Here is a 12,405-nt window from a genome sequence, read left to right as displayed (position 1 = left end):
GGGGAACATATGTATAAGTTTGAAAAGTTTAGAAAGTAACTTTATGTGTGTATGGGCTCTAATAAGGTACAAATATTCAAAATATTTTTCTCTATTTTCTTCATAATGAACTGAGTAAGTAATAACCGTTTCAAGATAAGTAGTTGGATGTTTTGCATTTACGAATTAAATTGGGACACTAAATTGAAAATGTTATATTTACTTCTTTTGTCATTTTCACATTTTGGAAAGTAATTGGATAATAACTGTTTTCCGTCATTCCCCTCTTTTACCTACCTTGCCTCTGTAATAAATTCTGATGCTCGCATTTTGAAATTCGAAGAGTCTAGCATAATTCCCTTACAGTAGTTTTCGGGGTGAAAATAAACATTCTTTAAGTTCCCTAGCAACGTCCGTTTCCATGGACAACAACGGGCACGGCAAGCTCTAAGGAATTGCATGTCATTTTACCCCCTAAACATTTAGCTGAAACAAGCACGATGCAGATATTTACGCATTGAGTATAACAATATATACGTAATTGTATCTGGGCTGAAACTCCTTATTATGTAGATGTCACCCTTGTTTCAGGCACCTATTCAAAACCAGGAGTTGATTCATCTGTGTGTTACTTATCTGTGAGAAATATAATGTAGCTGAACAATTAAGAATTGAAGGAAACAATGTGTGCAAAAGAAATGCCCGTGGCAACGGTTGCTAAGGACGTGAGAAAAGGGCATTTTCACCCTTAAGGAAGGGCCGATTGAGAGATTTTTGAATTTTCTCGGCCTTTCGTGATGATTTCAAGGGGGGTCGTAATCGGGCATTTTTCGCCTCCGGGGCTTCCTTCATGGAGAACATTTATGTCAGTGAGTCAGTGAGTGAGTGGTGGGATTGGGGCTTTATATATATTGGATAACAGAAGTGAAAAATTTGTATCTGTTGTAAATTATCTCGACAAAGATAGAAATTCTGCAAGAACTGGTGAAGGATCCCTCCTTAAAAGTCGAATTGGCATACATCTCAATAAACCTGTTCTTTCTCTTTAATTCCATACAAAAGCTTGAATCGTCTGCGAACACTTTGGCAGCTTCCATGGGTGAAGTCCGTATAGTAGAAACGAAACTGAAAGAACTCACCAGATCTAACGCACAAGTGCTAATGTCTAAATGTACAGAATTTTTTGGGAAAAACCAAGGTTTTCAAACTTTGTGCCAATTTGCACGTGTTTTGGAAGGTGAAGTAGAGGAAGAGGAAGCTTTGGAAAACTTCAGCGTTAGTGGCATTTCGTGCTTCAAATGTGCAAGAATTGTTTCTTGTGACGTGGAGCGATCTTTCTCACAATATAAGATGCTTTTTAGAGATAATCGTCACAGATTTACAATGAAGACTTTGGAAAAGAAACTATGGTGATCCACTACAACTCTTCCAAAAAATAACTCGCTAAGAGGTAAGCATTTAGAAACTGATTTCAGGTGTTCTAAAATGCATGTAATATTTTGTTTTTGTTACCAAATGTTTTTTTTATTTTTTTCACATTTTCCTGTTTTTATCACATATTTTCAACATTTATGACATAAAAAAATAAATATTTCTGAGTTTTTTAGCACATAAAGTTCCGTTCCCTAGTTATCAGCATTTTTAAACTTGAACTGTACTTTATCATTATTAGCGAAAATTTTACATTAGTCTATCCCCAAAATTTTTATATTGAAGCAAGCATCCCTCTCCTCCTATCCCCTCTTTCAGTCATGTTAGAATGTTTGTATGTGTGCACAATGCACATGTCATAGCTTAAATCAGGAGTTCCAACACTTTTTCATTTCACAGCACCCTTAGTGTTCCAAGTTTTTTCCATGGCACCCAAGTCAGAATGAAGGCCTATCTAACATTTGCAATGCTCAGTTTGTGTGGTTAGGTTGCTTGCCCTAAGTTAAAGAAATAAATACATATTTCAAATTTAGAAACATTTTGTGTAAAAAGTACTAAATAAGTATATACTGTATTTGGAACAATCATGTCTAAAACCATGTTTAGACTAACAAGTAAGTGTCATTTCAGTGAAAATATTGGATCATTGCGTGGCACCCCTATAAGCCAGCCAAAACACCCCACGGTGCCACGGTGCAAACTATTAGAGTTAATGTCCATCCTGTATTGTTTGTTTCAGGTAAACTTCATCCTCTCTATGAGACAGTAGTGAATCTCCATGGGGAAGTGTTGTATTACAATAAGTACAAAGGGTTTTGGGTGTTTGATAAACCTCTGGAAAGTCCCTTACCAACTGGAGGCATTCTCGCAGATGAAATGGGATTGGGGAAAACCGTGGAAGTCCTTGCCTGCATGCTGTGCAACCCTCGGAAATTTGATGCAGAGAAATCAGATGTTAAGGAGGTAAATAGTTATTGAGGTTTGTGAAAGTAGGCAATAAATATATTAATTGGTACGTGCTTTGCTAAGTGCCAGTAATAACATCTCAGGGGTTCCATGTTTCAAGTGCTCCTTTTCTTGTGTGGTGTTTAGAGTACAGAGAAATGTATACAATACATATCCATTTCACTTCCACTTCACGTGTGTTCTCCTGGAGGTTGGACAAGGTTGGGATAAAACTATAGAGCTGAGCCGATAACACCATTTGCCGATACCAATATCCAGTGATACTGATACCAATACTTGTATAATTTCAGTACAAAATAACAAAGGCTAATCATGTGGAGGGGAATAAACAACGTGGTTAATAATATAAGATGTAAACGAGTTACTAAAGATATATCCGCGAAACTTACTTGTAAATGGTCTATTAATTGACTGGAAGTCAACCTAACAGTGAAGCATCGAGTTCCCAAGTGGATGGTGGCGAAATTAATAGAACATTTACAAGTAAGTTTCGCTGATATATCTTTAGTAACTCGTTTACATCTTATATAACAAAGGTTAGTTACCAAGTCATGCTAACTCGTCACATCACTAGGCACGTATTTAGAAATATATAATTTGGTGAGCCAGTCCGAGCCAAGTGTCTGAGAAATATAATAATAGAATTGTTTCTATTTAATACGTTAATCTAATTATTTGTAATAATATGAAAATTAATTAATTAATACTTAATTTCTCTGATGCGTATGGAGTATTGTTGTATGTAACCACAGACTAAGAAACGGAGGAAAGACAACGTTAATACTTACTTTGATCTTTCTATCTTGACTAAAAATATTGTTATTACATAAATAGTAAAAAGATGCTATAAAATCAGAGATAAAACAGCAAATATTCATCATTTAGCTTATGTGTAGTTAAGACCGCTAAAATTTGTGTAAAAACAACAGTCATGGCAAGGAAATTTATGTCAAAGAAGTAAAAAATTGAATATTTATTGAATAACAAAAGGAATGATGGTTCGTCCTTTTTCATGAAAATTAAAGTTCCTGATAAATATTTTATGTACATTATTGTAAGTAATGTACATAAATATTTAGAGGGACTTCTCCGATGGTGTCGCTGTCGCTTTGATTGATTTGCTTTATTTTACTTTTTGTGCCACTTTTGGCTAATTTACGAAGATGGGGATGAATGATGGTGTGATGAAATTGATGAATTGACACTCCCAAACATCCATGTCCAGGTCTGGATTCGAACCCTGGCATCGTAGCGCGATGTGCTAACCACTCTGCCATGGGGGCCAGCTTTCAGCAGAAATAAATAGTCTTCATTGACTGATACCGGCAGTCACATGAAAGACAGTAATGAAGATGATAAGTATAAATTGCTGATTCCCCTTCCCCCTTGAACGTAGATAAAACAAAGCTAATTTCGCAGTGACCTTCGTCTCTCTTTTCCAAGAACTGCAACTACCTGACCCTGATTAGTGCGGCGGGGTGTTAGAAACATCCACCATCTTGTGCCCACGATCTTCAAGCAAGAATTGGCAATGATTGTGCCCACGATCTTCAAGCAAGAATTGGCAATGAATGGTTTATTTCCCACAACGTTAACTAAACAGTTACATGCCTTCATGGCCACGTTTGGATTCAGCTTTCACTTACCCATGCCTTTGATCTTGTCATCTGCTTCCCAGGAGGGTGAGGTTTTATCCCGTGTTTCTAGGAAAATGTATGGAACTTCCTGTGCTGGTCTCCCAATCTGTCACATGGAAGGGTGAACAAACTTTTAAGGACAAATGTTGAGACAAGCTGTTGCCTTGCCTGCTCTTCTAGCCACTGAAAATCTTTGATATCGGATGGTATCGGTAAAAGAAAATCAACTGATACTCACAGATGCCGACCGCCACTATCGGCCGATACCTATAGCACTTTTAACTGATGTCCATGCCGATACCAACTCTTCCAGATTTCCACCGATATCAATACTTGAAAATTGTAGCAATTAGAAGTTGTTCAAAATATTGATTAATGTTAGTGAGCAAGCCTCCACGATGGCATAGTGGTATTGTCATTGCCTTGTAATCAAGGGGTCCCAGGTTTAATACTCAATGGATAGGGACATGAAGTTTTCGTTTTAACGATAATACCGAAAAGTTGAGGAAAGTGAAATAAATTGTTTAAAATGTATTTGGGTAGGTTAAGGAGACAAGTTTTCGTTGTTTCGGAATCGTGAAATAATGCGAATTTTGTAATTTTGCCATTTTACACTTTCACATGAAAAATGCCGCGAAATATGCACTTTTTTTTAAGGGATAACACTTCTTCTATTCAAAAAGAACTAACTGAAGTGATATTCTGTCATTTGTGTAGCTTGTGATAGTTGGGTTCAAGAGATCGTCACGCTTCATTTATTGCAGTTTGGCGCAAACATGACTGACAGTGTCTCACTTCGTCCGCTTGGGGGTTCCCAGAAGGGAAATTTCGTAGGAATGGGAACATTTTCAGGGAGAATCACCTGTTGTGTTTTGGAGGGGGGGAGGGCATATATGTGTGTGTACACAAAACGGTATTTTGAGCTCGCAGAGGATTTTTTTGGCATTGTTAGGGAAATGTGATGTGTATGTTTGTGTTAAAGAATTTGGGTTTTATCAATCAATAAACATTTCATATTTAGTGTCTGATGAGATGAAATAGTTTTCCAGATGGAAGAAATTTGGTCATTTCTCACAAAGGTAAGCCATATTTATGTCTTTAAAACTAAAATTTGTCTCAATTTTCCAGAACCAGCCATGAAGTGAAACTCTTAAGCATAGAAGGAACTGTAAAAATGCATGTAAAATAACACAGTTTTTAAATTAATAACACCGAATTTTGCCATAAACCACGAAAAATAACACCGAATCGCAGTAAACAATAGGATCGAAATTATTGAAATATAAAAGTAAAACTTCACGTCCCTACCAGTGGAGGCACATAGTGGTTTGGATTCCACTTTACGTTCAATCCCAACTAACCTATCTGTTCAAAAAGTGGACTTATAGCAAAAACTCAAACTCAATATTAGTTGGTGAATATTCCATTCCAATTATAAGCATCAATTTACCAGAGTTTTGCTTTAAAATATTAAAAAATTACACCAGGATATAAAAAATACCTGTTAAGTAGTCACAAAAATTTTTTTTTCGCATAATATTAGTACAAAATGAATGGAAACTGAATTTTTTTTACAAGATAATTAGACTCCTTAAAAGATTAGTGTGGTATTTTTGCTTACCCTGCAAGTGATCAAAATGCTGGAAAAGTTTTGGCTGGTATCAATAAATAAAATCCAACCAATAATTTCTGATAACTGTACCACTGGTATTGGCTGATATCCGATACATTGGTACTGGCTCAGCTCTAGTTAAAGCATGATAAACCATAGATTGTTAAAATTGAAAAATGTAGCCAAAAGTTAAAATCAAGGTAGCAAGATGCCCTGACACAATGGGTATTCTTCCATTTCTATCTGATCAGTTGCTTTTACATTAACTTAACTCCAAAAAATATTTTTGTTGATATGGAATTTAATCTTTAATATTGAGCTGTTCTTTGTTGTGAAAAAGACTTGAAGTTTTGTTTGCCTTAAAGAAAGGACATTCCGAAAACTATGTGATGTTCAAATAAGACTTGAAGCTTTCCTGGTGGCGAATGATGAATAGATTCTCTTGGGCTATCGATCAGGTGTTTTGTGGAAAATATTCCAAGCTTTCGAGAGCTACTGTCACTCTCATCTTCAGAGTTGAAGTGCAGTTCAGATAGTCAACTCGGTGTATATACGTTCGTGGAGGGGGGATGCCGGTGAAGATGGCGGACCAATCGGGTGGCATGTCTGCTGCATGCGCGCTTCTGGTTAACTAACGCTAACCAAGTCGGGTCTAGTTCGAGCCTTGTGTCGCGATTAAGATTATCTTTTTCTTCATGAATGGCTATTGTTTCCTTGATGATGCGGTCCCAGTAGTTTGAAGTTTTGGCTATGATTTCTGTTTTGCTAAAATCTGGTCTTTGTCCCTCATTGTACCTCTACGGGGAGGAAATGTTACATCACATCTGTAGATTCGAGGACTTACGGATCAAGGAAGCTAAACTACTCTCAAGCTTAGCTATCTTACTTCGATGCAGAGACAAGAACCAATCAATGAGGGACGTAGACCAGATTTCAGCAACACAGAAATCGTAGCCAAAACTTCAAACTACTGGGACCGCATCATCAAGGAAGCAATAGCCATTCATGAAGAAAAAGATAATCTTAATCGCGACACGGGGCTCGAACTAGACCCAGCTTGGTAAGTGTTAGTTAACCAGAAGCATGCACGCAGCAGACATGCCACCCGAATGGCCCGCCATCTTCACCAGGATCCCCCTTAACGAACGTATAGACACAGAGTTGACGCTCTGAACTGTACTTCAACCCTGAAGATGAGAGTGACGTTAGCTCTCGAAAGCTTGGAATATTTTCCACAACTCACCTGGTCGATAGCCCGAGAGAATCTATTCATATGTGATGTTCATTTACTAAAGTCACTTATTCACATGTTTCAGGCTGATGGAAACAACTCAGTACGTTTGCCTGTTAAAACACAGGTTAAGGAAGAAAAGTATGATACTTTAGCTGAAGAAAGACAATCAAATGATGATGGAATGGAAGTCAAAGACTGCGCGAGAAATGAAATTGAGACTGATGGTGCAAGAACTGAATCAAAAGTTAGTACAAGTGATTTTAGGATGGACATTGCTGGGACTTCAAGAGATTTCATTTCTTCATCTACTAGAACAAATACTAGCGAAAGTGCTTGTAAACTCAGTGTGGAACATGAAGATGTAGTGGAGCAGAGAAAACAAAATGTGCAACACAAGGCTAGGGGACTTAATACAGGAGCGGTAGATGGATGTGAAGGCTGTGATGTGAAGAATACAAATGAATCTCAAGCAGAAGTTTGTGCTGTTGATTGTATCCCCTGCAGTGTGGCCAACATCGAAAAGAATACATCTTCTGTGATAGTACCACATAGAAATAATGAAGCTGAGTCAGGCATAGAATCTAGCTTGGATTCTAACATAGGTGTCACGGAAAGTGCTGCCAACAAATATACAGAGAGCAATAAATATAGCGGACGGAATGTGACTCGAAATGTAGCTTCCATGGAAGTGTGCGGTACAAGTGGAATTGTGGATTCAGGTCTGGAGAACAGTGTGGACAGTGTGGTAGTTGGAATGACCGACAGCATGGAGGTTGGAAGTGAAGAAATAGTTTACTCAGAAAATTCCATTGCAAGAAGCAGTACAGTATTAGATGTGGACATAGTGGACGAAGATAATTGTAAATCAAGTAGGAAGAAAGGTGCTTCGAAAGGCAGTGGTTGCACACTTAGTTCTCGGAAGCGAAGAAGTACAAGGAAACGTGACACATATGATTACTTTGATGGTGGCTCAAGTTCTGTTGGCAGTGGATCAGGCTCTGATGATGACCCAAGCTATATGGAAAAGACGCCAAAGTCACGAAACACTGAAAGAAAACAATGTAGAGGTAAAATAAAGATGGATAGCTTGCATGGCGTGAAAGACAAAGTCATAACAAGAAGTACAAGAACTAAACAAAGGCAGCGTAAAAAGATAGCTCAGGAAACACAAGCCGAAAGGCCACTAACGATGAGGGAGAAAATGCAGATCATTCTTGATATGAAGCTTGCACCGTATAGTGGCAAAAGGCTACTTGAAGATGAAGACAGGATACGAAAAAACAGGGAGTTCTTTAATACCCGTGTGTCGAGGAAGACACAGTTTGAGTGCCTGTGTGGGGCAGATGGAAGCAGTGGTGAAGAAACTGCAGTTTGTAGTCTGTGCACATCACAGCAGCATGCAGCATGTGTCAATTATGACATGTCTGATCCTGAAAGTGGCACCTACCTGTGCCCACACTGTTTGCAAGATCAGGTAGGTTTGTTTTTCTCTAACATGCTTCTGATTATTGGCTATTTATAGTAAATTCCCTTCCTTTGAGAGGGAAATTTTACATGTTCATGCACGTGAATACAATAAGTTTTTAGGTATTACTTATTATTTTGTGAATATGGTTACTGAAAGTTAATTTAGAGTTACATTAAATTTTGTCTTTTCAAATATTTTAAGTGGCATTTTTTTAATATTGGAATTCTATAGTTATTTTTTGTTTTGAATAAGTAACAAGAAAGCTTTTTTCTATATTTAGAGTAAGATCATTGTAGGAACACCACACACTTAAATCTATTTATGTCTTCTTGTAGGCAAACAAAATATTTAATATTGTTTCTTCTTTTGTACATTTTTAGATTGTAGGCACACTAGAGTACTGCATGGAACCACTTTCGCTCACATGTACTCATTCGAGTCTCCCACACTTGAGCATTTACAATTAAAAAAAACCAAAAAACTTAAGCATCACAAAAACTGATAAAGGAATAAAAACAGGGGTTTTCCATAAACCACTAGCTGGTGACTTGTATATCAACAAAAAATCTGAACACACTGGAAGGATTAAGACAAATGTTTTCTTAATTTTTTCATCAGGGCAGAAAGGCTATGCAACGAAAGAATAGAAAAAGAAAAATAAATTTCATGCATAACGGAGGTAGGCTTAAAAAACGGGTATAAAAATGAAGAAATGTATAAGGTAGCTAGAAAAGCATGAACGATCATAAAAAGGAAGGACACCAACGACTCTAATGGGAATGCAAAGGAGGATGCTGAGGTAGGGAATTTGATTAATAAGGATCTTTTTGTCGGAATCCCTTATTATAAAGGGCTATCGGAAAAAATAGGAAAACCTGTAAGAGAATATGGTATAAAATGTGGTATGAAGGCTCCCCCGGAACCTTGAAAAACATTTCACTGAATATAAAAAGGGGGGAAGGAGCAGGGAATCCCGGAAGAACAAAAAGAGTCTATAGGATAGAATGCAAATGCAGCAAAGAATACATAGGACAGACCGGAAGAAGCATGCGCATAAGATGGGGCGAGCATGACAAGGATATCGGGGAGGGAGTACCCAAAACTGGTCTCTCTGAACATATTATTGAAAGTTTGCATAAAATTGTAAAAAGAGAAGTCATTAGGAAAGATAATAAATTGAATAGGAATGTTTATGAAGCACGTATATTTTCATGGGAAATAGGACTAAACTCAACAGAGACGACGGTAATTTAGAGGACGGATGGATCAATTTTCTTAAAAAATGGGATAAGGCAGTGAAAACTGATGCTAAAATAGGTTTCCATGTTACTTCGGAGGTCATCAAAGCAGCAGCAGAAGAACGAGAATTCACTTTGGATTGGTGACGTAAGAGATAAAGGAGGGATGGTTTGTAGGAGGGGAGGTAGCTTTTCCCTTCCGGTTGAGGTGGGGGCTGCTCACATGTGTAGGCCTCACAACCAGCCTGGGCTAGTAACGGCCACTTGGGATCCTTTTCTAGTTATTTTAATATAAGTGTGGAGTATTTTTACGAAGTTTTTAACATGCTGAGATTTTTTTAAGTGGGAATATTGCAGAGTTTTTGTAAGTGTTTTTAACCTTAACCCTTAACCAAATCCTCATTCAACACTTCTTTTACGCGGCACTATGCTCTGTGCCTAGAAACATCCACGAACCTGATGAAGGAGGCAGTCTGACCTCCGAAACGTTGTCCTAATAAGACTCCATACTCACTCACGTAAGTTTTTAAATTAATCAATACTATTTAACGTATTTATTTATTTTATTTTCTTTAATAGTGAGTAACACGCACAAATCTACAATATGTTATATGAGCGTTTACAATGGAGTATCATTTTAATGTGACAATAATGATAGATACAAATATCTGTCCTGGCAGTTTCATCCCACAACCGTCTGTTTCATTGTCATATATCACTGGTAAGATTGACTAAACTACATTTTAACATGGAGATAATGACTACGATAACTTTTAAGTTTCAATTTCACTGCACGTTTCACTTCACAATCCATATTTAAGGAGACACTGCCAGAGACAAGTTACAGTTCTACCTGTACTACTGGGCTTATGGTGACACAAAGTGAGACTCTTGTTTACGGTGACAAGAAGAATTAGGTAGAATTCCCATGCTATTTGCACCTTGATACTTTTATATTGTGGTGGAAACACTAACAGTCTTTCTGGGAAAAGCCTTCATCATGGTTCGAGCACTTTTTCCCCCTTTCAACATGCCCAGCTCCAGGCCCAGGTTCGAGTCATTGTTAACCTTGTCTTTCGAGCTGTGCATGCAGACTTCAACGTCTTGGCTCATATTACATTTTGTGTGCCAGTAGGAACATGAAACAACTTTTATTTCATTATGAAAGATCTATACTATGAAGGGAAAGCTAAAGTTTGCATCCTTTTCCCATAGGAGTGGGGAAAGATGGGGCGAAGTCCAGATTTTTATTATTTTTTCATGGAAATTTGAGGGGCACAGCCCACCCCACCCCCGTCTTTTTTACTTTGGCATTCTGAATTGTACACAGTTGCTTGCCCTGGTGTCTTAGCTTCAAAACAAAACTTACCCGAAGCAAATTGGTTCAATAGTGCGAGTTATAACTTTTTTCCGAAATAAGTGAAAAAATTTAAAAATCGCATGGAAGAGCCTCGGCGGACTAGGGGCTACTTCCGTAAACCTGCCTGGCAGTCTAAAGGTTAGCTTTATTCGCTCGAGCGAATAATCTCTAGATTCCATATGCTATCTATGATCGGTCGTACAAACTATTTGCTGCTCGAGCGAAATGCTCGTAGTTGACCCTAGTATACACCATATTCCTTTGAACTTAAAATTATGCATATTTGTCACATACCATTTTCTTTCCACTGAAATACAGCGTGTAACAGATATTTTTGTATTGTAGAAAGTAGTTCCGTCAGGAGCAACTCTCATTGTATCGCCTGGAACAATCAGTTATCAGTGGATTGCTGAAATTCAAAGACATGTCAAGGAGAAAGGCATCAAGACACTTTTTTACAGGTAAGGATAGGAAGGTTTCTATTTTCTTCAACTCTGGTTGGAACATAGACTTGGATATTTTTACACCATTTGACAAGTAATGCGTCAGTAGAGCCACATTTTGTTGTTCTTTTTATAAATACAAAAGTTTAATTCAATGAATTGAGTAAATAATTTACAAGGGTTGGATAAACAATTGTGTCATGTGATTGCTGTGAATTAGATGGCCATAGGATTTGTGGAGCCAAAAATGTAATGTGAGAGGAGGTAGTGCAGTGACTGAAAGTATAGCATTGTGTGGTGCCTTTAATGTGAGGGAGGGTAGTCAAAATACCATAATGACATTTTACTAAAACTGGAACAATGCTTCTAGATAAAAATTGAAGTTGCACAAGGTCGTAGTGGACAAGACTCTTGTTGGTGGCTTCATGAAGCATGTTGCAATACAATGTTGATGCATTGACTGATTGATTGATATGCTTTATTTTACTTTGCTTTACTAATCGGGAAGATGAGGATGAGTGATGATATTGTGAAATTGTGATGGAACAATCACAAAGAACACCCTATGTCCAGGCTGGGATTTGAACCTGGAACTTGTAGCATCATAGCATGCTGTGCTAAACGCTCCGCCACAGAGGCTGGTAGTGTTGATGTATTGCACAGGGGCATGATGGGTGAAAGTTTTCTGTGAAGACAACCACTTGTTGAGAACCACACAATTCAGTTCCTTGCTTCCATGCTGGATGTTTTTACAATAGACTACACATGACAGCTTTGGAGGTAGGCTTATACCACAAAACTGTGCTCCACTTTCTGCATGACATTCCTGGATACTGCAAAATTCCTGCATGTTGGATAACCCATGAAATTACTGAGTGTAGAAATGACACCATTATGTAGTTCAAATGCACAGGACTTGCTGAACTGATAACAGAGGGAAGGTGAGTACAGGGTGAGTAAAAAGTTCCTTAACACCATCTATAACATGTTAAGAAGTTATGCTGAGTACAATTGGACATGATTGAATCAGGTTAGAC

The 12,405-nt window shown here is 37.8% G+C and overlaps 1 protein-coding gene across 4 annotated transcripts in view; it reads left to right on the top strand.

The window, feature by feature from the left end:
• Positions 1-12,405, top strand: part of LOC146000429 (E3 ubiquitin-protein ligase SHPRH) — a 101,868-nt gene that overhangs the window by 25,164 nt on the left and 64,299 nt on the right. For all 4 annotated transcript variants that reach the window (XM_083138045.1, XM_083138046.1, XM_083138048.1 and 1 more), the window contains exons 5-7: positions 2,150-2,373; positions 6,942-8,333; positions 11,271-11,386. In XM_083138045.1, coding sequence (XP_082994171.1) covers positions 2,150-2,373; positions 6,942-8,333; positions 11,271-11,386 — 1,732 coding nt within the window. The remainder of the gene's footprint in view (positions 1-2,149; positions 2,374-6,941; positions 8,334-11,270; positions 11,387-12,405) is intronic.

Source organism: Lepisma saccharinum, chromosome 16 (genome assembly GCF_977018435.1).
Source record: "Lepisma saccharinum chromosome 16, izLepSacc3.1, whole genome shotgun sequence".
In the NCBI taxonomy this organism is placed as follows: domain Eukaryota; kingdom Metazoa; phylum Arthropoda; class Insecta; order Zygentoma; family Lepismatidae; genus Lepisma; species Lepisma saccharinum.
This window is presented reverse-complemented; position numbering and strand designations above follow the sequence as displayed.